This window comes from Sorex araneus, chromosome 2 (genome assembly GCF_027595985.1).
Source record: "Sorex araneus isolate mSorAra2 chromosome 2, mSorAra2.pri, whole genome shotgun sequence".
In the NCBI taxonomy this organism is placed as follows: domain Eukaryota; kingdom Metazoa; phylum Chordata; class Mammalia; order Eulipotyphla; family Soricidae; genus Sorex; species Sorex araneus.
Genome location: NC_073303.1, coordinates 335250024 through 335274233, shown reverse-complemented (window position 1 = coordinate 335274233; position 24210 = coordinate 335250024). Strand labels below are relative to the sequence as shown.

The window sequence follows — 24210 nt, the reverse complement described above, 5'->3', positions numbered from 1 at the left end:
TAGGTTCAATCCCCGACATCCCATATGATCCCCTGAGCTGCCAGGAGGAATTCCTGACTGCAGAGCCAGGAGTAACCCTGAGCATCACCAGGTGTGGCCCCAAAACAAAAAAAAAAGAACACTTTAATATTGACCTAGAATTAACAGGGTAATAATTCAATGCAAGAGTATTTAGAAATAGAACCTTAAGGGCCTGAGTCTTAAAACTTAGGATTTATTTTTCCTTTTTCATTTCCACCCAATTTGTTATTGGGGTAGACATGTCCCTTCCCTGTCTGTTGTTGCCGCTGTCCGGCATCTGCGGCCACACCTGGCCACAGTGTTTACACATTGGAATGCCTGTAGGGAGGGCTCCTGTTTGCTGCTGCCCAGCACTGAACTCAACCTCCTGCACCAAGCCCCATGATGGGCCCTGTGGGAATAATTTAATGTACATTTGTTTTGTCTTTTATGTTTTGAAACTGGAAAACAAACCTAGGGCAAGCATAGGAAGCATTTGCCCAACTGGCGAGCCATACCCCAACCCTAACAAATTGTTTATGCTCTGAAGAATGAGTGAATTCTGGGCAGGAGTAATACTAGTGGATAGAGTGCTTGCCTTGAATGTGACCAACACGGGTTCAATCCCCAGCACCACATATTGTCCCTTAAGCCCCACCAGGAGTAGTTCTTGAGTATAGAGTCAGGAGTAAGCCCTGAGCACCATCAGGTGTGGCCCAAAAGAAACCAACAAGACAGAAATGAAAAGAATAAGTGATTCCTTTTCAGTATTAGTTGGGCATAGGCTGTAGGAAGAGAAGACGAAGCTGTGATGCCAGCTGCACCTCTGTTTACTCGAGGTGCTGATGTTCTAGCTCAGCGCTCAGTTGTGCCGTTTGTCCTCTAATAAAATGGGGAAAAGCTAATGGGGATGGCCTGCGCATCTCCCTAAATTTCCTCAGTCTCCTCTTAGAGTGACTTGTCATCGATGTTCTTATTTCAGATCAAGCTAGTGAAGAAAAAAAGCGGCTCGAGGAGAAACAGAGAGCGGCTCGCAAAAACAGGTCCAAGTCAGAAGAAGACTGGAAGACCAGGTACGGGCCAGCCTGTGGTGGGGGGGGGGACGAGATGCAGGGGCCGGTAGCTGGGGGAGGTTCTCTCCTCCAAGGGTGCATGCTGAACAAGCCCCGGATGGGCCAAGCAGAAATGAACATTGGAAACTAAGAGTTAAATATTCCCACAATTATCACAGATAAATGTCCAGCAGATTACCTTTCCTCTTCATTCATCAAAACCCTGTCCCTTCCATGTTGAAAGGAGAGAAAATCTGGAGCTACACATTTTGGCATGAGAAAGGGTTCAGAGCCATTTGCTTCTGTATGGCCAGTAGAGGGCCATTGGTTTCATTCATATATATATTACTGTATCACTGTCATCCCCTTGCTCATCGATTTACTCGAGCGGGCACCAGTAATGTCTCCATTTTTGAGACTTTTTGTTACTGTTTTTGGCATGGCAAGAGCTACCCGTGGCGTATTCAATATACCAAACAGAATTATATATATATATATATGTATATGTGTATGCATATGAACACATTATAGAATATATAGAATACTTAAAACTATGCTTTTTTACAAATACGAGGAATTTGACATAATGGAAGAAAATTTGTATTAGGTTAACATCTTCAGTTCCACTCAGAAATAGTAGGCAATACTATTTCTGAAAAAGTTTATTATTTTGAGAATCTGGGGATAGTTAGTAGTCACTTTTGTTGAGTAGTAGAATCTCTTACAGAAACAAAAGTATTGTCTACATCAGGACTCCATAATTGAACCTGTTGTCTCATAATTCAAAGTTTTCACAAAGGTCTTGGAGCCAATATGTGCACAATTTTGGGAGCATTTCAGAAATGGAGCTGTTATCTGGCAGCTCTTTTGTATCTTAGAGAAGTCTCAGTGTCAGAGGTTTTTGGCTTTGCTAGCATAAACTTACTTATTTTTCCCATTGAGCACATAAAGAACACTCAGAGCAGTGCCACCATGGGGAGAGAGGGCAGGTTCAGGCCTCTTGCTCCGACACATGCCCTGGCTCCCAAGGGTTCTAGATGATTCCATCTACAACCAGCAGGTCTGTGAATCCCGTGTTGTAGGGGGAAAGTGCTGGTGTGTCACTGAAAGGACTTGCCCCAGACCAGAGCTTCTTAAGACTAAGACCTCGGATCAGCACCCCAGCCTTCACTAATCCTTCATGGGATAATAACAGTGAAAACGTTATTATTTTTTGCTTCTGCTCATCTTTTAGAAAAGTTTATTTTTCTACTTTATTTCTAACAACTGGCCCCTTTATTTTTCTCATTACTTTATCAAGTTTATTATGTAAGCAAAAAAAAAAAATTCTGAGATAGCTTTTGCTTTTGTATTCAGCTAGCACAGAATTTTAAACAGCTCTTACTGGGCCCCAAAATAAAAATTAGAAGCCATGTTTATGAGGTATAATTTAGAGCCTGGCAGATGTTCTCTTCCATAGCTGTCTCTGTGTCAGTATCGCTAATTTGGATAGAACAGATCATTTGGATCATCCCCCTGTCAAAAAAATTTGGGCATCCAGTGGTTGTAAGAAGATTGTCATTCACAGACTGTTTTTCTGAATAACTTGGTCAGTCAAGTAGTCAGGGAAGGGGCATTTTTTTTTTAACTGGGTAGAGCTACTGGCCGTCTCAGAAATGGGAGAGAAACTATAATCTGGCTCACGTTCCTCTACTTTCATTGTTCAATCCCATAAGCACATATTTCCACTCCCCACCACTAAATATCTCTAAATTACTTTCAATAAAAACTATTTTGCTTCCAAAAAGTAAAATTAAATGTGATCCCATGATTATGAAAATGAGTGATCTTGACCTATTTTTCTAGAGGAAAGTAGAGACACTTTAATAAATGGGATATGGAGAGATAATGGAAACACTAATAAGAATTTGAAGAAGGAGGGAGGCAGACGGGGAGAGAAAAATCACTGCAGTTGTTCCCCCCACGATGATGGCTGTTGAAGAGTCAGAATTTTAGAGCGCTCTGCATTACTGATTACAGATTCAGGAACTCCGCAGACTCGAAAAGATTGAAAAGTACATAAAAGAACATAAAAGATTGAAAAGATTGAAAAGAAATCTGGCCCAAGCTTTTCTAAAATATGACTTTAGAAAGTATTAAATAACTTTGTCATGTGTGGAGTTATAATAGCAGCAGAGCTTTAAAATTAGGAGAACCTGCAGCTGAAAGAAACCCTCGTCTTTGGCACCAGACCTTCATCTCTGTGGTGCTCATCTTGACCGCAGTGTTTGAACTCTCCGTAAGAGCACGGGATGCTTCCTGCTTCAGCAGCCTATAGACGTGGGCTTTGGTATATGTTGCATACAAATGAGCAAAATAACAACCATCACTATTACAGCCAACTTTGTGGACTATCTTTCCAAGTCTGATACCCAGACCCCTCGGGTTTTTTTTTTAATTATTTTTTTAAATTAGTGAATCACTGTGAGGTACAATTACAAACTTTCGTGTTTGCATTTGTCATAGTGATCGTTTACATCCCTCCACAAGTGCCCATTCTCCCTCCGACCACCCTACCCTGCCTCTGCAGCAGGACATTCCCTTTTGTTCTCTCTCCTTTTGACACCCCCCTCTTTAATATGGGAGAAATTGTATGGCACAACGCCAGAGGTATGATTACTTTTTAAAATTATTTGTTACCTTGATTTTGATTTGCCTGCTTTTCTGAAATACTTAATTTTATGAGATAAGGTAATCTCACTGCTGGAGCATTTGAACCCCAACAGAATAGAAGACAAAAATTCTGATTTTCATTTTTAAAAAAAAGTTCCTTAATATTGTTTTACTTGCCAAAGTCTGAAGAATACATCTTGTGACTCGTGTTAGAGCACAGGGCTTCCGGAGGCGAGGCTGAGTGAGTGAGGCACTCTGGGTAGCAGTAGTAGAGTGCCACCCAGTGTAGCCCCAGGCCTCAAGAACTGTACTGCTTATGCCTCCTGCCTCCCCAAAATTGTTTTCTAGCATTCACTAGAGCTTTGTTTGGTAGACACTTCCTTAGCCTCAGACTGCTTCCTTATTAATGTATGTTGTAAAAGTTCATTACCTTATCCAAAGCAAGGCCTAGTTCTAGTCAAATCCACGGGATGGTGAGTTAGATAAATATGTATTGTTTCTGAGAGCTCTACTAGGTGGAGAGTACTGCTTAGTGTCCATGTAAGTATTAGTACTTATGCTGTGGAAATCCATAAGGTTTTGGGGTGTCATTTTTCAGTCTCGTTGGAAAGACTCGTGAGTGTAGCAGATTCCTACAGTTCCGACACTTGTAAATCTTGGCCTTTCTCTTAATAGGTGGTTCCATCAAGGCCCTAATCCCTACAATGGAGCACAAGATTGGCTTTATTCCGGCAGCTACTGGGACAGAAACTACTTCAATTTGCCTGACATTTATTAAAATGCAGACAAGTGAGAGTGTTTGGCTACAATTAAGTCTTAAACCTGTTTATAGATTCCCCCCTCTTGATTTCTACTCATCTTCAAAAACACTTCCAAGATAACTTGCATTTCACCCAACAAAAAAATAGGGCATAAAATGGTACTGGTGATAAAAGTCTTAGAATAAATGTTATTTTACTACCCAAATAAATTTGTTCCAAATAAGGTCTTATTTGGAATACTGTTTTATACAGGGGGAAGATAAACTGCTGGAGAATATGCTCTCCTGGTTGCAATTGCCATAATTACTGAAGGTTTATACCTAAATACAACTACCTAAATACAACATTAGCATTATGGAATTATATAGTGGTCCAAAATGAATTAATTTTAAATATTTTTATGCTGACATGCTTGAATGTTTTAGATGTAACTTTGGAATGTTTAGAATTGTGCTCAAATGTAGAGGAAGAGGGCATTTTGTGAAGACTACATTAATAAGATGTTCTTCATACTAATTGTCTCAAAGTTACTACTTCCACTCCCAAAAGAGAAAAAGTCTTCAGAATAGATATTACTGATTTGAAATTTCTGATTAAACTGGAAAAGGTATTTTATTTGCTTATTTTACTGCTCTGAATTAATTTTAGTTTGGTGTAATCAATGTGATTAGAATTAAAAGGTGTTCAAATTGTATGTTTAAGAATATGTATAAAATCTAGCAATTTACAGAAAGCACCCTAGAAAATAGATTTTTAATTGTTATATAATGACCTCTTTATAAATGCTTCAACTTCCAGTGACAAGTACCACAGAGAAATTAAGATACACTCATATATATGTATTATAAGTATCAAGCTATATAAAAGGAGATCTTGTGCATTTGAAGTTTGTGAGGCACCTGTGTACTTAAAATATGTATGGAGATCTACTGTACAGTAGTAGCTTTGCCCCTTTAATTGGGGTACTTTAATCCTATGGTATTTATCCACTCGTTGCCAGACAGATATTTGCTCCTTAGGGTAGTTGCCAGTAAATTTTGTCTTGAAGTTAACAAGTGTTAAAATTTAAGTAATCTGATGCTAAATAAAGGCTATAGCTTACTCTCCTAAAGTGTGATTTCTTTTAAATCTTAAACTGTACTATTACACTACTCAAATATCAAGAATGCCCTTACCCCCCCCCCCCCAAAAAAAAATCCTTGAGTGCCACAGTTCTTAAGAACCAACCATGCTACATTGGCAGTTACCACTTAATATTCGCTGGGGTGTGATAGCAAGGTACTATTCGAGCTGGCAGCATGAATGCCAAATAAGGAATTATTGAGTTGGAATTTCTGGGCAGGAAACTTGTGATTGGAATAGTAGAGTAGGAATATACTGTTGTGTCATAGATAAAAAATATTTAAGGTCTCATGTGTTCACTGTTTGGCTATTTCCTAATTACAAAATAAGAATACCAAATCTTATGCTTGCATGCAGTTTATTGGTACCGTGCACTTGGTGGCAGACTCCACCTTGCACACTTACTCAGCAGCGTCACTTTCTGCATCTGTTAGGAATAATGTAAATAGTGAATAGTGAACTGTTGCAGCAAGTCTTACCCTCCTGCTCTATCCTTGACAATTCCACTAAAAGTATACAAAAGGGATGAATCAGTAGTACGTATACCTTTCTCTTGATAAATTGTTCCTCTATATAGTAACTTATACTTAAACCTATCCATCATTTTTAGCTTAAATAAGTATTGGTGTGCATGTTTAACAAACGGTATATACTGAGTCTGATAGCCAGATTATTTAGCAGGTAGCTGGGATACCAGACTTTCATAATCCCTTCAACCAGTCTTGTGTGACTTTCATGCAGTATCATAGGTCTCTCTTTTTTTAATGTCTAAATCAAATATGAGGGGGCCTAAATCAGTAACTTAATTTCTTTGTAGCTTGATTATAACATCACTCTAAGTTGTGGCTTCTGTGTAAGACGTGTATACACGTGTTGGGGGAAATTAAGGGACTTGTGTAAGATCTGGCATGAAGTACTGGGTGAATTTTTTTTTCTTTTTGGGTCACTCCTGGCTCTGCACTCAGGAATTACTCCTGGCGGTGCTCAGGGGACCATATGGGATGCTGGGAATCGAACCCAGGTTGTCTGCATGCAAGGCAAACGCCCTACCCGTGGTGCTATTTCTCCAGCCCCTGAATTTTTTTTAAAAAAATAGTGCTTTTTAGTGATAAAACTGCCACTCATTTTAGCTTCAATCTGTCCATTCAACTGTCAGTATTCACTTTTGACTACATTAATTGGATGCTCCATATATAATCTCATGTCTCTTTCCCTCCTTATGATTTTCCCAATAAGATTATTCTCATCAGTTCTGTTTTAGACACAGAACCAGATACGGAAAGGAGACCAGGTTCACTAACCAAGTCCTTAGTGTTTTCATGGTGTAGCACTTATTAGTGATTTGTGGTGAGCAGGTTGGAGAAAATAACCACATCCAATTGGATTATACTCCAACTCTTTGCATATCTCAATTTAATTTTTTAAAATATCTCAATTTCCAGTTCAACAAATCAAAATGTGGAAAACTCAGGTTTGTTAGGACCCACGTACTATGGCAGGCAGCTTTACCTACCAGTTTTTAACTTTCTGTTCTGCGAACATGGGCAGTAGTTACGGTAATTTCTCCAGCAATACCGTAACTTCCAAAGGGGGCAGGTTTTTCCCCAGATCCTGTACCTTTTTGTGAAACCTTTTTTGCTACATCTTCTACTGGGAAAGCAACAGAAAGAAAAACTGGACTTTGGGGTCTGGGGCCCTCTGGTCTGCCTGTAGGCGGACTGGCATTCTTGGGAGTAGGGACATGTTTCTGGAATTTGTGTTCTGCGGGGACCGCAATGGGCACTGGGACTGCAGCATATCTCTTCAAGGCTTCCGACTGTGGAACAGGATGTCCAGGAAGCGTTTTCCAATCCTGAGCTTCCTGAACATTGGAACCTACTAAAATGAAAGGTGGGGCATTGGTCTTCTTGTTGTCGTCCATCATCACATAGGTTGGAGAAGTAACTTTCGGTGGATGCTGCAGAAACTGTGGTTCCTTAGGATTAGATAAATAGAGGGTTGCTTGGGGGAAAGGCCCAGGTGGCGGTGGCGGTGACGGGCGACTTTGTTGATTCATATCAGTTAGACAATAAAGGGTCCACATGTTAGAATATGGTGGTGGTTGTCCTGCTTCACTTGCTGCTATTGCTAAAAAAAAAAAAAAAATTTGCAGGCATTAAAGGTTTGGTCTCTGTATCAGGCGCTATGCACAGAAATGTCTTTATAAAAACAATTACATATAAAACAACAATAGTAATATGTGCGATAAAGCATGCTATAGAGAGGGCTAATTAAATTGTGTTTGGTAATGTGAAAGAAGACTCTACAGTTGGAAAATGAGGACAGTATTGTGCTAGCAGGTGGCTGAAGAAGTGACCACATTCTAAGCAACTGTTTCCAGGTACTCAAATTTAGATACAGCTTCTGCAGGAAGGAAATGGAGATTTAGCAATGCTCTTGTTTCAGTCAACTGAAGTGTCTTTTATATATATATATTTTCTTTTTGGGTCACACCCAGCGATCCACAGGGGTTACTCCTGGCTCTGCACTCAGGAATTACCCCTGGCGGTGCTCAGGGGACCATATGGGATGCTGGGAATCAAACCTGGGTCAGCCTGAGTCGGCCGCGTGCAAGGCAAGCGCCCTACCCGCTGTGCTATTGCTCCAGCCCCCTGAAGTGTCTTTTATTAAGCCACTGGGAAAAAAGGTTAATGCATCTGCATAGTGTTTTTTTTCTTTATTAAAAAAAGTCAACACTAGGCATCTTTTTATTACAGAATCAAATATTCCTGGTCCTTCACGGGCACCATTATCTCCCTTTAATTTGTACTGTATGCAAAGCATTAGATCACGTTAGACTCAGAATCCCAGGGCGCACCCCTTTTACCCCTTTTAGGCAAGCCTTGGGGTCACGTCCCAAGAATCATTAATGGCAAGTTTGACTTCCCATTTGAGAGAGGACCAAGTTCTCTCTTAGAAGAAAATGGGATGGTGGAGGAAATTTCTTGATGGAGGTGCTGCAATTTTCCAGGATGTGCTGAACTTTTTTAACACTGCCAGCTGACTCTAGTGCAAGTTCCCCCCCCACCACCCCTGAAGAAAACACTATGCATGTGATTAAATGACAATGTTTTTGGAAGCTTTTAACTCTCAGTTGATCTTTTATAAAACTATGAACAAGCCTAATCTTTGCTTTTTAATCTTTGTTATGAAAGTTTTAACAGTATCTAAAACGTTAAGTACTTAAAAACAGAAGTTCGATTTGGAAGCGCTATTTAAGCCACAAGTACGATGCCAGTCCAGTTTCCAATACTGCCCCTTTCAGGCTCTGCAGATTCCCAGTCACATTGCCAGACAGAATTGGATATCTTTTAAAAAAAAGAATACCTGCTTTGGTAACATTTTCCTATCACTGAGAGTTTCTGCAAAAGGAATGGAGGAGGTTTGGCTCATGCACATGCCATTTGTCCCTACAGAAAGGACAGCTGGACCTGGCTATACGGGGCAGAAGGAATAGCCCTTCATTAGATCGAGATGGAGATCAAAGCTCTGTTTCACAGGACTAAAACATAGATGATAGCAGCCAAGAAAGCAAGCAGCTTGCTCTGGGCACTTGGCAGAGGAAGGGATGAAAGAAGCCAGTCATCTTAGAACAACATGTCCTTTGTTCGTGAAGTGCCTGTCTGTCCTTTCTGCTGCTACCTCCTTGAGGCCTGTGCGACAGAACTTCCATCTGACTTCTCTTTGCTTGGGGGCTGCTCTGTCAACTGCAGTAAGCTCCCCTGCATGAAATGGTGCTTGATCCAACTCCCCAAACCTGGTTGCAGAGCTCTCCTATGTGTGAAAGCAGTCAACACACCACCATTTGTTTTCCTTTTAAATGCCAGAGCCTATAGAAATGCATTGTTGTAGTTCGGTTTTATGTTCATGGTTGAGAATTTTAAACTAACACCCCATATGCTATTTAATGTTTTAATTATATTTTGTAGCTAACAGTTTTGGTGATATCATTTAAAAACTACTCATCTCAGAAGAAAATACAACAAAGCCTTGAAGTTTGACGTTTGAAATAACCGCTAAAAGTATTGACATTTGACCACTCTGGGGAACCAACCTATGTGTTTACCTGAAATTGATGTCACCTGAAATAGAATCTTTTGTTTGTAAACACAACTTCCTTACCTGTCTTGACCAAACCTTGCTCAGGTGCTTTATCCTTTTCCGGTTCTGCAGGACCTTCTGCTTCAGTAAGGTCTTCTGGCTCTGCAGGACCTTCTGCTTCAGTAAGGTCTTCTGGCTCTGCAGGACCTTCTGCTTCAGTAGGTTCTTCTGGCTCTGCAGGACCTTCTGCTTCAGTAAGTTCTTCTGGCTCTGCAGGACCTTCTGCTTCAGTAAGGTCTTCGGGTTCTGCAGGACCTTCTGCTTCAGTAAGGTCTTCGGGTTCTGCAGGACCTTCTGCTTCAGTAAGTTCTTCCGGCTCTGCAGAACCTTCTGCTTCAGTAAGTTCTTCGGGTTCTGCAGGACCTTCTGCTTCAGTAAGTTCTTCCGGCTCTGCAGAACCTTCTGCTTCAGTAAGTTCTTCGGGTTCTGCAGGACCTTCTGCTTCAGTAAGTTCTTCCGGCTCTGCAGGACCTTCTGCTTCAGTAAGTTCTTCGGGTTCTGCAGGACCTTCTGCTTCAGTAAGGTCTTCCGGCTCTGCAGGACCTTCTGCTTCAGTAAGTTCTTCGGGTTCTGCAGGACCCTCTGCTTCAGTAAGGTCTTCAGGTTCTGTAGGACCTTCTGCTTCAGTAAGGTCTTCAGGTTCTGCAGAACCTTCCTCTTCAGTAGGTTCTTCCGGCTCTGCAGAACCTTCTGCTTCAGTACTACCTGCTGCAGTAAGGTCTTCTGGCTCAGTAGGACCTTCTGCAGTAAGCTTTTCTGGAGCAGAAGGGAAGGAGACAATCGATGATCTCACAGATCCACCTGAGTCAGCTGCCTCTGCAGCTTCCTCCTGCTCAGAAGTGCTATTGCCTGTCTCAGTGGTATTCATTTCAGGGTGCAGAGACTTTTCAGAAACTACCCTTTTAAGCACTGAGGAATCTGCAGACTCTACCTCTGGTGGTGACTGCTCTTTTTCAACACTATGCTCTGGAATTTGCCCTACAAGAGTAACTCTTTCTATCACAGGCATATCATTATAGATAGATTGTATGAGGAGAGTTGTATTTGCCTGTAAAGGACACTCAGGAGCTTGATCATCAGCAGGAAGTTCTTGTTCATCCTGCAAGGGGCACGATAATGGTTCCGCAGGAGGTTCTTGTTCATCCTGCAAGGGGCACGGTAATGGTTCAGCAGGAGGTTCTTGTTCATCCTGCAAGGGGCATGATAGTGGTTTATCCTCATCGTCTTTAGCTTTAGAACCCAAATCTATTTCAACAGATACTCGGTCCACACCCTGATCAGTTACCTCTGCAGAATATTTTATAGACACCCTTTCATCCTCAGAATCCTTCTTGAAAATGGTAGACATACTTGTTGCCACATCCACCATTAAAACTTCAGATTCACAAGGATTAATAGATGAAGTTTTACCTAGCATCTGTGCAGCAAACTGAGCTGGATCAGCGGGCACATAAGCCACTTCTGGAGATGGCGAGGAAGGTGGGGTGGAACTCTTCGGGGTGGCTGGTTTTGAAGGACCACAGATTGCTTCAGTTGTCTCCTCATCTTGGGGTGGAACATGAAATGACGGGAACTGAGTAGTTTTGTTGTTAAGTGATGTTGCAGATATATTGTCCTCTGCTGTGTCCGTAGATTTTTCCATCCGTTTAGGTTCTTCACAAATTAAAGGTGTTTGTTCTGACTCTTTCACACATTCTGTTTTCTTCTCTTGTGTCACTCCTTCTGACCATTTCTCTACTAAAATAGTCATAAGGGTTAATAAATATATTATTCATCTAAAGAATTTTTAAGAAAATAGCAAAAGAATGAGTATACACATGTCAAAAAACCGATTTTTGAGTTTCGTTGGAATCATGACCCATAAGCCCATCAAGTTGAAAACATTGTTAAGTACACAAAAACCATGAATTGGGAGATAGCTGCCACTGGCCAGAACAGCGACAGAATATGACACTGCAGTTTCAACTAAGTGCAGGTCATTTTTAGACCATCTTAAAAAGTCAAAAATTCTGTAGACCAAGAAGGTAGTACAGAAGGTATTTGCCTTGTATGTGGACACTTCAACTGCAACCCTGGTTCCATCTCTGGTATTGTATATGGCTCACTGAACACCACTGGAGACAAAACAAACAAAAGTCAAAAGCTTCTAAGTCAAACCATCGTAAGTTGAAGATGTATACACATACATTGCTTTACTTTCCAACATCTGTGATTCAGTTTGAGTGATGCAACTTCCCTGTCTTTATTCATTCAAAAAAATACTACAGTCCCTTTGTGGCTCTAAGTGACATGGTGACAAGAATGATGATCAGATACCATCTTCCACTAAGCAGCTGTCAGGGCAAATATCCTAACTCTACCTAGAAATAAAGCAGCTATTTGTTATCAAACTTGGTTTTTTATTTGGGGTCCATTCCTGGTTGTGTGTTCAGGGATTACGTGTCTGGCAGGGCTGGTGGACCATCTGTGTTACTGAGGATTGAACCCAGGCCCTACCCGCTGTGCTAGCTCTCCAACCCCAGTAAGCTAGAAAACATATATTCAAAAAAAACTGATCTAAGCCCACAGAAAGCTGAGGTGGGACAGGATCAATAAATTACCAAATGCAACTGGTATGGGAGCAAGGGTATGGTAACAAGATTTCCTCTGTGGTGCAGTGTTGGGAGGAGCTGAAAGCTGAGGAGCAAACACGCTCTGCACTGCTGTCCACACCCTCCACAACCCAGTTCCTGATCTGACTGACCCACCACCCCTAACACTGACTCACAGCCTTGATAACTCATTTTCCCCCCAGAAGATCTTAAATTTCCCAGCCAGTGATTTATTGACTGACAGATTTCAAGAACCTAATTAACATAGGGATTAAATTATTATAATCTCAACATTGCTGAATGGAACCTCTCTGCTACTTTACTTACTTACATGGTATGATTTCAGCAGTTTTACAAGTTTTGTTTTGTGTTTTTCGTGTTTTGGGTCACACCCAGTGATGCACAGGGGTTACTCCTGGCTCTGCTCTCAGAATTACTCCTAATGGTGCTGGGGCGGCCATATGGGATGCCGGGGATCGAACCCGGGATGGCCACGTGCAAGGCAAATGCCCTACCCGCTGTACTATTGCTCCGGCCCCACAAGGCTTTCTTAAACATACTAAATTCTTACCTTTGTACAAATAGCCAGCCTTTCTAGGTAAATGAATGATACCTATCCCTGAATATGGAATCAGCAAAACTTTAGTTTTAAAAAGAGTATATTTTCTGTCTATAAAGGATAGACAGTCAAGTATATACAACCAACTCAAAAAAATAAAAATAGAAGTTGGCACAAAAATTGAAGACAGTATTAAGAATTTTCAGTGATTGCATAACTCAAGTCAATGATGATATACAGCAATGGTGCTGCACTGAAATTAAAATTAGAGCCGAAAGTCAGTTTATGACTGCAATGTGTGGTCAAGCCAAAGATGGTCAGGATCTGTTAGAAAGTTAACAGGCTAATCGGGTGGGGAGGCCAGGTGAGCAGGCCTTGCTGATATTTAAAGAGAGATTAGAAGATGGGACTACAGTAGAAACGACTCAGTGACAGTTTGAGATCTCATTTGCCATTCTGATGAAACCACTGCCATCTATACTGCATAGTGGATAAATAGATCAGAATTGGCATAACCTGGGCTTCAGGATCCACAATAAGACAATAGCAAGGCAGAAGTAAAGTAGTAGGAGATAATGTAGATGAAAGAAAGCTGAAATTCTTCCCCATTTGAGCTCAAGAATACAAGGTTTTCCAGAGAGTCCCTACAACACTATTCTGGAAAGAGCATTAAACATGCTACTCAGAAGATGGAAGTTTAGATTATGTGTACCAGTCAATATTTAGAAACTTACAATGTCATTTAAAATTCTGAAGAATGAGATTTCTTGTAAAATAGCAATGTGTCACCTGCCTTATAAAAGTTAATTGTTTTAATTGATCACAAATATTCTTGCTGCCTAGCACCAAATAGGTACTCCATGAATTTTATTCCCTTTTTCTTACTTTTCCTCACATAAGTGATGGACCTTAAAACTTTGGCCTTAAAATATCATCAAGTTTCTAATCTCTCTTAAGTGATTCATTTGGATTAATGAGGAAGCTTTCTTAATACTAAGAAATGGGGGCATTTTCACTGATTCATATGATTGTAAGATACTTAATCAAAAATGGAAATGCCAGGGGCTGGAGTGATAGCACAGCGGGTAGGTCGTTTGCCTTGCACGCAGCCGACCCGGGTTCGATCCCCAGCATCCCATATGGTCCCCTGAGCACCACCAGGAATAATTTCTGAGTGCAGAACCAGGAGTAACCCCTGTGCAGAGCCAAGTGTGACCCAAAAATCAAAAAAAAAAGAAGAAGAAAAAAAATGGAAATGCCAAGAGTTTTATAGCATGAACTGCTTGGAAATGGGCATACATGCATGAAAAGCTGCGAGAGGAGGCCTTGATAGAGCGGGAGAGTGTGGACAGAGATCAGGCTTTGAGAGCTTTAAGTGCCAGAAAATGGGGAAATCTGAGATGACAGAAAAGTAAGAAAAGTGTGCTCCCAGGTCTTATTCTTCCTACCCATGCTCCCTCAGCCAAATGAATGAAATATTTTTTTTGTGCTGACGATCAAACCCAGATTCTCACAGGTATAATACTTATGTCTACCACTTCACTATGTCCCCATCCCCTTCTGCAAAAGAAGTCAAACTTCATTGGAGATGGGTAAATGCTACTGGGTCCTATTCTAACACCTACCAAATATGAGACTCCTTCTAGAAAAATAAATCCCAGAGTGAAAGGTTGAAAAAGACAAGACTGAGTAGGAGTGTAACTTACTCCCCTGCTTCCCAAGTATTGCTGACCGTGAACTGAGCTGGGGGAAGTCAGGGAAGCAGCCCTTCCTGAGACTCCAAGAAAGGTTAGAAGAAGGGGCTAACAGTGGACACTGGACTCAGTGACAGTGAGTTGGAGATCTCATTTGCCACTCTGATGAAACCACTGCCACCTACACTGCGTAGTGAACAGATCAGAATTGGCATAATCTGGCCTCCGGTTCTGCGAGTAATGAGCTGGGGCAGAAGATAGCGTTCCCAGGGAACATTCTTAGGAAACAAGTCTTTCATGTCCGTACCTACTATCTTGGAGATGAGGACAAACAATGAACTAGAGATAAAAATCTGGTTTTGCCCATTCCACCATGCTTTAATACCTGGTGCCGTCTTCAGGCTGTCTTAATCTGCTAAAGAAACTGAAAGATCAGAATAAGAGATAGCTGACATAGGCTCAGTAATCTTTTATAAATTCCTCTCATTTAAGTCATGGAAACCCCAGAAGAATCTCAGTCCTAGGAATCAGTAGCACGTTAGGGTGTTGTTGGTGCCACCATTCATATACAAAACGGGTCCACATCAGGAAAGTTCTACTTAAAGAAGATGGTACCTGTTGTATGTACATGATTATCATAGGTAACTGAACAATCATGCCACCAAATTCACCCAGAATTCCCACAGGAACAGCAGTTGGGGAATTAAACCAGTCAGACGGTGAGTGGATGTCACTAGGGGAGGAAATGCCTACCAAGTGGGAGCCCTCTTTTCTGTATATCCCCAGATAGTCTCTCTCTAGCCCAGAGTGATGCTTTCTTGGATACAAGTGGATTTACATAGTCATTGTTATCGTGATAGAATGGGAGCCAATGGATACGGGGGACCACATGCTGTGCTAGGGACCAAACCCAGATCAGACACATGCAAAGCAAGTGCTCTACCTGCTGTACTCTCTCTCTGGTCCCAACCTGAGAATTTGAGATTCAAAATGTTAACCTAGCTGGACCAAACTCCATTTTAGTTCACTTGCTAGTGGAATGCTAGGAAATTCTTCAGAAAAAAAAAAAAAAGAACCTAAAGGGCTGCTAGTTATCTTCTTGGATAGAGACTCACTGAATTTATCACCAGTTTCAAATTTTGCAAGCTTGTACAACACTGCAAAAGACTCTCAGACCAATCCCTGCCATAGAAGACAAAGCACATAAGCCACAACAACTTATTCTGTGGGAGTTGGGGTGGGGAGAGTGAGAGAGAGAGGGAGGGAGGGAGGTAGATAGGGAGAGGGGAAGGGGAACCCCACAGGGAAGTACTCAATTACTTCTGATGGGAACCGTAGTGGGGAGGGCATTTGCCTTACACAAGGTTAACCCAAGTGTGATCCTTGGCTTCTCATATGGTCCCCTGAGCACCACAAGTGCAGAACCAGTAGTAACCCTGAGCACTGTCGGGTAGGCACCTCCCCCAAAATATCCTCCCAAATTACTCCTGAAATTCAACAATGACTTTCTTATCGGTTCAAATGCTGACTCTGCTCTGTTAATCTTGCCTTATTTTGGGCATCTTTTTCATTATATACCTAAACTCTCCTGCTAGGTTACTCCTGATTTCTCCGTCTCTTGGTTATGAAGCAGTGTAAAAATGGCTGGCATCTCAGCAGGCCACCTCTCCACAGCTCCCGAGGCTCTGCTGGCTTTTCCAGTACCTCTGCCCCCTCCCGTGGGGCTGCCCTCCGAGCTCATCCCAGGGCACTGCCCTCCTTGGCAGTGAGCCCTAGCAGCCTGCACACTTTTGTTATGTCGTATGTACTCACTTGGAGTGCTCATGGCCGCCCTTTACAGGAATAAAAAAGATCCGTATATTCCTAGCTTGCTAAGGCATATTTTTATCTTGCTTTCTTTTCTAATAGTTGTTTTATTTATATTGTATGTTCTATGGCCAGGTGATTTTATTTACATCTATGTGTTTTTATTAAAATTTTTTATTAAAGCATACACCTAAACATTATATTTTCTAACTTAAATCCTATATTTTTTCAAGATAGAGCACACTTTTACACACCTATTCAGATTTTCTCTCAAATACTTCTTAATTCTCCTCTCCTCACTCTTACTAAATTGTATTATCTGTAGGTTTTCTCTATTTCATGTTAGCGTTAAGATGCATTAGCACAGAATTACTCACAGTATTAATTTTTTAATTTGATGTGACCACAAAAAAGAGAAAGTAAAAAAGAAATTCAACTTATCATTGATTTATAATTTTGGAAAAATTCTAGTTTAGCTTTAATCATCTATATATGTGTATAGGTGTCACCACTTCCACAATAAAAATTAAAATGTTTAAATTTCATATATGTGGGACATAAAGAAATATAATAAGGAAACCACAAATGGCCAAAGTCATCAGAATTGGAGATCACAGAACTGAGCTTATACAGGAGGAGGTGCTGTCTGAAAGGGGCCCGCAGGAGGCAGGTGGAGAGAAATAGACACTCTCATGACGGGTGTGGCACTAGAATGATGCATGTATGGAAAGCATAATTAACAGTATCATAGATCGTGGAACCATAATAAAAAATGACTAAGGGTAAAGGAAAGAGGTTGGCAATTCGCTGGTCTTAACCTTTTTCTGAAATCATCACTCCAAAGTATTGATTAGTCAGTACTATAGGAATTAGTTAATTCCACGCTGACCAGGAATTTTCATTTTTTCCACGAGGTTCTGCCAAGTGCTTTTCTTACTTTTCTTTTAGATACATGCCCATTCTTGGGACAGTTATGCTCTACAGATCCTCCTTTACCCTTCATATTTCATTCTTGTGATCTTCCCAAATTTTCATCCTATGAATTTTTAACTTCTTCACTTTACCCTCCTGAACTTCATCATCTTCCTGTTTCATACTCTCATAAAACAACTGTTTAGGGCCCAGAGTGATAGCACAGCGGGTAGGGCATTTGCCTCGCACTTGATTGATCTGGGTTCAATCCCCGGCATCCCATATGGTCCCCCAAGCACTGCCAGGATTAATTCCTGAGTGCAGAGCCAGGAAGAACACCTGAGCATCACTGGGTGTGACCCAAAAGCAAAAAGCAAACAAAAAACAGCTGTTTACACAAATATTTAACTTTTTTTTTTTTTTGCTTTTTGGGTCACACCTGGCAATGCACAGGGGTCACTCCTGGCTCATGCACTCAGGAATCACCCCTGGCGGTGCTCAGGGGACCATATGGGATGCTGGGAATCGAACCCGGGTCGGCCGCGTGCAAGGCAAACGTCCTACCCGCTGGGCTATCGCTCCAGCCCCACAAATACTTAACTTTTATACAGATGCACAGAGTATGATACAGAGACAGGCCAGAGGAGACCACTGTTGAAAAGCTTCTCTTTATAGAAAAACTCTTGGGGACATAAAGAAATACAGTCAGGAAACAACAAATGCCCAGGGACAACAGAATCTGAGAACTGGTCCTTAGCCGGAAGCCTGTCACTGCAGGGAGTAGTGTGGGACACTGCGACAATGGGGAAGGGACGCAGACCCATTGCTGGAGGGTGTAGGGTGGGAATGTTTTAGGCATGAAGGCCTGCCATTAGCAATAGTGTAAATCATGGTGTTTGCTTAAAATTATAGACATTTTTAAAGAAAAAAAAATAACGGATAAAAGAAGACAGTTGGTGACATTTAATTACCTGTCCTCCAGCCAGAACTCTGTCGAGGAGGACAGGTGATTAATCTTTTATTCATAAAAACTTTCAGAAACAGATTATACAACTTTTAAAATGTATATATCTCAGTGTCAGGCTTTATTACTGCAACATCCAGTTCTTTTAAGGGGCTTCCCTGAAAAGTGTATTGGAAAGGATTCTTTAAATTTAAAAAAAAATCGTGAGCCTCATTTTTAAGTTTGAATGCTTGCTGATAACGATTCAGTAATTTTTAACTAAAATTGTTGAATTCTTACCACTTAGGGTACTTACCTTTAAGCTGATGAAATAGTTTAATCAGATCTTTTATGTCCAGACACCCATTCTCTGAATGAATAAATATATGAAATCAGGTACATAAAATCCCCAATTTGAAATGCTTTTTCAAAGCAACAAATATAAAGGAAAAACAAACCTTCTCTAAACACAATAAGTTCTTTAAAATAACTTGCTGCAAACTGGTTGATGTTTGATGGGTTGACTTTGAGGACAGCTCTGCTTACTCCCTCCAGCAGAGTCTTGAGGCCATAAGGTATGACAAGTCTGGGCTTTGAAGAAATCATTTTGGCAGGATGTCTTTATCTCAACTAGAATGAGAAAAAAACAAAGCCTTATACGTAGTATGGTTTTCAGTAAATGATTTCTTATGTAGTAACTATAGTTTCAAAGAAAAAGTCTTATCTCTAAGGAAATGTTTTAGCTTCAAATCTAATCTCTACGTATTTAATAAATCAGGATAATTCTTGATAATCAAAAGGGAAAAGGCAGAAAACATACTACCAATAGCTGGCTAGGTGGAAATAAGTCATCTCTTATTAATAAAGATTTCCAAATCCCTCCTAGGAATTCCAGCATGATATTAAATACAAAGGCCATCTTTTATATAAAATTCAGCATTTTGCAGGGTTAAATATTTTAAGAAAGCTCAATTGTGTTCATACAGTACCCTTCCAAACCACCTTGCTGTACACCCATCAGTGGTTATAAATCAGTTTCCCTAAGAAAGTGCCTCTACTTCCCTATTTCTCCCATTCATAACTTTCATGTATTCATTTTAGCTTTCAATTTATTTTTTGACAACCGAGTGGGCATGTTACTTGTGGTGGTATTATACCACCCAGCATATGAACTTTTCATTTTTTCCCATTTATTTCCCTAACCCGACCTTAATTTCCTCTCCCTTCTCCCCTACTCCTGCCTTTCTGAATTTTAAGTGGTACCAAGGGTATTGCATATTATGACCTGTAATTCTCAAGAGCTGCAGAGGGTTCCACCTGAAACTGTCAGAGGTGTATGTGTGTGTTTGGGGTGGGGGAAGGGAAGGGGGAGAGAATGATTTGAGAAGGCTTAGAAATAAAATATGCAAGGAAATCAAGTAAGTGGTAAGAAAAAAAATATATGGAAGGAAAATAGAAAGAGATGCAGTTAGGAGGTTAATACTCCAAATAAGCCCTCAGTACTTCAATTTGTAAGGCAGCTACACCACCACTGCCTTCACTTTGAGAAAATGAGATGTCAGGGCTGGAGATTTAGTACAGGGAGTAAGACACTTGCTTCGCACACAGCTGATTTGGGTTCAATTCCTTGCACCCGGTATGGTCCCCTGAGCCCCACCAGAAGTGATTCCTGAGCACAGAACCAGGAGTAAGCTCTGCACAGGCGTGCCCCCCACAAACAAAACAAACTTTAAAAAAAAATGTCAATTTGTACCAAATTATATTCACAAAATGGTAAACAATTGTTGATTCCGTTTACCTTAGATAAGAAAACAAAATCAGCTGTTTGGGAGAATCACAACTATTCTGGACATTGAGACCCAGGAGGAATTTCTCCTCTGGGTCCTCACTAAGAGAATAGTATGATATAATGAACCGTGTCCTCAACAACATCCCTCTAGTAAATAGAGTAACGAGTTTCATGGGGCTACGTGGCACCGTTTAACTACAGCAATTACCCAAGGGCCAACCCCTTAAAAAAAAAAAAAAGTGTATCACTACCAAAAAAAAAAAAAAAATTAAAGCCACGAAGAAAATGAGACTGGATTGGCTCCCTTACTGAAAACCTATTCCCACGACATCCTTTTAACATCTTTGTTCAATGCAACCATCTTTTACCAGAAAGCCAGAGTGCTCATCCTAAAGCATTTTCCAAGTTTTCCCCATTCGTATCCTATGTGCTCGCTCCCACGCACCCCGGCCCCGGACTGAACCACAAAACCCTTTCTAGAGGCGGGACCGCGGTCAGTTCTGGGACCCCTCCTCCAGCCCCTAATCGTTGTCCCCGCCAGGCCAGACCAATCTGTGGCCACGGCGCAAATTACAAGTCATTTGAAAGTGAGCTGATCCTTCCTCTCCAAAACTCTCCAGTCAAGACCCCGCATTTAGAGTGGACGCATCTAATGACCCAAGCACAGGCGCAGGGAGAGCCCCTGGACCCGGGGCTCCGAGCCCCAGAAGACTTGAAGGAGGCGCCCAAGAAGCCCACGGGCTCCCGAGAGATGGGCTCCGGGCTCCCGCGGCTTGCTGTTGGGTGGGGAACGCAGGGGCAGGCGGTGGGGGGCCCCCTTCTGGGCACCTCGGCCTTTCCCCAGCCTGGAGGACGCTAACGGCCACCCCTCGGGCCGCAGAAGGGGCGCCTCCCCGCCCGCCTCGCCCCACCTTCCTTCCGGCTAAAGACGTTGCCCCCTTGCCGGCGGCTCCTGGAAGAGGCCACGGCCCGAGGCTCCTTTTATAGCCCCGGGGACGTCAGCGATTGCGTCACAAAGCACGCCCCGCCCCTCAAGGCCCCGGAATGGTCAGGGGCAGGGGTGTGGTCTGGGCAGCTGCAACCAATGGGGAGCCGAGGACGACAAAGGCCGGAACGCTGCGAGCAAGGGGGCTGTACTTCGCCTTTTCTAACAAATTGAAATTTGGCGTTTCCATTGGAGACCCTGAAAAGGTCCAATCTCAAGGACTGTTTGGAAGGGAAAAGAAATAGATCTCGAGTCCTTCCAATTTGCTGTCACCTCTCCTCGCTAAGACGCCCCAGTATCTTTTCAGTCACCCTTTCAAATAATTTCTGCTCCAATGCACACCGCCAAATTTATAAACAGAATGAATTTTATGCAACTCGATTCTTTTTCCTCTTGAGAAATCTGTGTTAAGAGAATCTGCTATGCGCCCCAGCTGCGTTTCTCCTTTCTTGAAGTATCTTAGGTATTCTTTCTTCTCCTCTTTCCCACTACTGCCCCCCAAAACCTTGCTATCAGCAACAAGTTGCCAATGATTAAGGGGTGAAATTCTGGCTCAGTTTTAGCAAAGTAAAAGAGTGTTAATCACCCAAAACCCATTCTTTCACCTACTTTCGATAAACACCTGTGCTAGATATTCAACACTAATTAACATTATTGTTAATGGTGATTAACAATAATGATTATTGAAGTCATCCTTTGATGACAAGGATGCCTTCCTTGCCATCCATTTTCAAATGTTTAAAAATCAACAAGAACTGTTTAAGTTCACGTTTCTTTCTTCCCCAATCCCACCTCCTAAATTCGTTTATAAACTGAAGGGAAAATGCTAAGGCTCTGTAATAGGTCTGTAGGTGATGGTATAGTTTTGTCCATCATTGCTCAACTGCCAGAGTAAATAAAAAGTATGGCTGCCATGAAATCTGGTATTTCTGATATGACATTTGGTGTCAATGGAATTAGAGACATTTATGGTTGTGTGAACTAACCTTTGTAGGTTCTCTTGAACACCAAACTAGGCATTAGGTACTCAGAATTTTTTTTTTCTTTTTGGGTCACTCCTGGTGATGCACAGAGGTTACTCCTGGTTCTGCACTCAGCAATTACTCCTGGCGGTGCTCAGGGATAACAGGAATCGAACCCAGGTCTGCCGTGTGCAAGGCAAATGCCCTACCTGCTATGCTATCGCTCCAGCCCCGGTACTCAGAAATCTTTACTCTTTCCACATTTGTTCAATAACTTTGTTCAAGACATCCTGAAATGCAAATTACAGTGAAAACATTTAACGATAAGCAACTGTCCATTACAGCCTTGTCATCTTTTCAGTCACATGAGATCTTACAAAAATATAAAACTCTTGTACTTCACTGTTTCCTTGCCATAGTGTTTTCTTCCTTTCCCCATCTTTAACTTAGACATCACAGAAGTTCACGGTGGAACCTCTGCAGCCAACTTACATCTCACCTTTTGGTTTCCATTTGACTCTGGGCTGGGATACAGCTGCTCCTAGTCACCTCCATTCCTTTGCTCATCAGTTCAAGGTACCAGACATTCCTCCAGTCATTTTCACCAGACAACCTCCTTCTTGGTAACTCAGCTGAGAAATATCCTTTAGAAATCAGTGGGTTAGAAGCATTTCCTCTATTGCCCCATGATATATGCACTGATGGAGTATAACTTTGGTCTATAAAATGTTTTGACTCTCCCTGAGGCAATGTTTCTTTCATTTAGGCTACCTACACTGGAATCAGCCCCTCAGTAAAATGGCTTTCCTAAGTCTTGCCGTAGAACCCACCTGAACCACAAGCTGAGTACGGTGGCTCTTGGGTGAAATTAAATGGAACCCAAATGTCACTTGGGTTGCAAGTGTCATTTCTATTTTATGTCCAGTCAACTAGTTGATAAAGTTTAGTTCCCCTGTCCCTTTTCACCACAAAGTGATATATATTGTGTGCTCAATTTTTTTAATCACATTTTGGGAAGAACACATTTTTGATGGAGCAACTTTCTATTTTCTTGCTCGCTTTTCTCTTTCTGGATGTCTTCTTCCCAACTTTTAAGTCTCTTCCTTTGAGAGGAATGAGATTTTTTTCCTACAAAACCTGCCAATAAAAAATTATGTAAGGAATACTAAATAGCACATTACCGTGTATATGCATATCTTCATAGGTTCAAGGCAATATTTGAAACTTGCCACTTTTCCTCAAGGATGCATATAACTAGGAAAATTTATGCACACAAAAACCCCATGTGAATTTGTTTGCACATATACATACATCAAAATAAATTGCATTTTAAAAATCAGAAGTGCACATTAAGTTGGGAGAAACAAAGGTGCAAATTTTATAAATAATTGACTCATAATATCTGACAATAAGTATTCTAATTTTCTTTGACATCTGATAGTAACAATTATTCAAATACTTTTAGCCATGATATGCTACAATAAAAGGGTACCTCTCCCAATAATGGAACAATTTTTAAGTATACTATCCACAGAGGTGTTTATCACATTGTTATCAGACCAAGCCTCCAACTGTGTCTAATTATAAAAGTGTGTTCCGTGTACATACAATCTACATCAGAGATTTCACTTATTAGAGGCACAATCTAGTACAAAAATATATTTGACACTTAAATGACATGATCCATTGAAGAGTCTCCAAATAAGGAAAGCAGAAGGAATGAAGTCAACGTGAAAAAGCACACAAAGATGCAAAGAGTTCCACTTTTATATGATTATTTTCTTCATCAGCCAGGGGTAAGAAAACAACTTACACCAAACTTCGTTTTCAGGCAGATTTCCATTGTTCAGAAGTGGATAAGTCACAGCATACGGACCAGATAACTTAGGAATTACTGAACTGAAACAGGCTCAGATTTCAGTCGTTCTAACAGCACAAATACACTTGCACTGTGTTTAAATGTACTTTCATCGTGGTTTGGGTAGAATCTTATGAATCATCTACAATGTACCTTTCTCCATGATGTGCCTCCATGTTCAGAGAAACTGTGCACAACAGACCCCGGGGAGATGGTTTATAAACAGACCTGTGCTTTTGACCATGTAAAACAATTCCACTGGATGATATGGCAAAGTTTTCTATTTGGTTTAGTGAGCTGAACACAAATCTGAAAATATTTAAATCTGTCTGAAGAAAAAAGATCTTTTAAAGCAGTTAATTCAGAAACTTTTTAAAAAAGTCC

The 24210-nt window shown here is 41.2% G+C and overlaps 2 protein-coding genes across 10 annotated transcripts in view; one reads left to right on the top strand and one right to left on the bottom strand.

The window, feature by feature from the left end:
• Positions 1 to 5570, top strand: part of OSBPL1A (oxysterol binding protein like 1A) — a 221228-nt gene extending 215658 nt beyond the window's left edge. For all 6 annotated transcript variants that reach the window (XM_055129610.1, XM_055129611.1, XM_055129615.1 and 3 more), the window contains 2 exons: positions 983 to 1073; positions 4380 to 5570. In XM_055129610.1, coding sequence (XP_054985585.1) covers positions 983 to 1073; positions 4380 to 4482 — 194 coding nt within the window. In that variant the 3' untranslated portion in view covers positions 4483 to 5570. The remainder of the gene's footprint in view (positions 1 to 982; positions 1074 to 4379) is intronic.
• A 1360-nt stretch (positions 5571 to 6930) lies between these two features.
• On the bottom strand, positions 6931 to 23578 carry CABYR (calcium binding tyrosine phosphorylation regulated). 4 transcript variants are annotated; one of them, XM_055129618.1, is made up of 6 exons: positions 22468 to 23578; positions 18691 to 18862; positions 18549 to 18602; positions 11138 to 11464; positions 9749 to 10483; positions 6931 to 7714 (listed from the first exon to the last, which is right to left on the bottom strand). In XM_055129618.1, the coding sequence occupies exons 2-6, from the start codon at positions 18836 to 18838 to the stop codon at positions 7107 to 7109; spliced, it is 1872 nt and encodes a 623-aa protein (XP_054985593.1). In that variant the 5' UTR covers positions 18839 to 18862; positions 22468 to 23578; the 3' UTR covers positions 6931 to 7106. The 4 variants fall into 4 exon arrangements, with proteins under 4 accessions (XP_054985593.1, XP_054985591.1, XP_004606078.1 ...); XM_055129616.1 differs by having other exon boundaries at positions 9749 to 11464; XM_004606021.2 differs by lacking the exon at positions 9749 to 10483.
• Between the last annotated feature and the right edge of the window lie 632 nt (positions 23579 to 24210).

What these genes read in the sequence shown, in the direction of transcription:
- CABYR (XM_055129616.1), bottom strand. Translation starts at nt 18,838, where the DNA reads ATGATTTCTTCAAAGCCCAGACTTGTCATACCTTATGGCCTCAAGACT. An exon ending in ACTATTTCATCAGCTTAAAG is followed by an intron (nt 11,465 to 18,548) that starts GTAAGTACCCTA and finishes TGACTATTTTAG; the next exon opens with TAGAGAAATGGTCAGAAGGA. An exon ending in GCAAGGTTTGGTCAAGACAG is followed by an intron (nt 7,715 to 9,748) that starts GTAAGGAAGTTG and finishes TTTTTTTTTTAG; the next exon opens with CAATAGCAGCAAGTGAAGCA.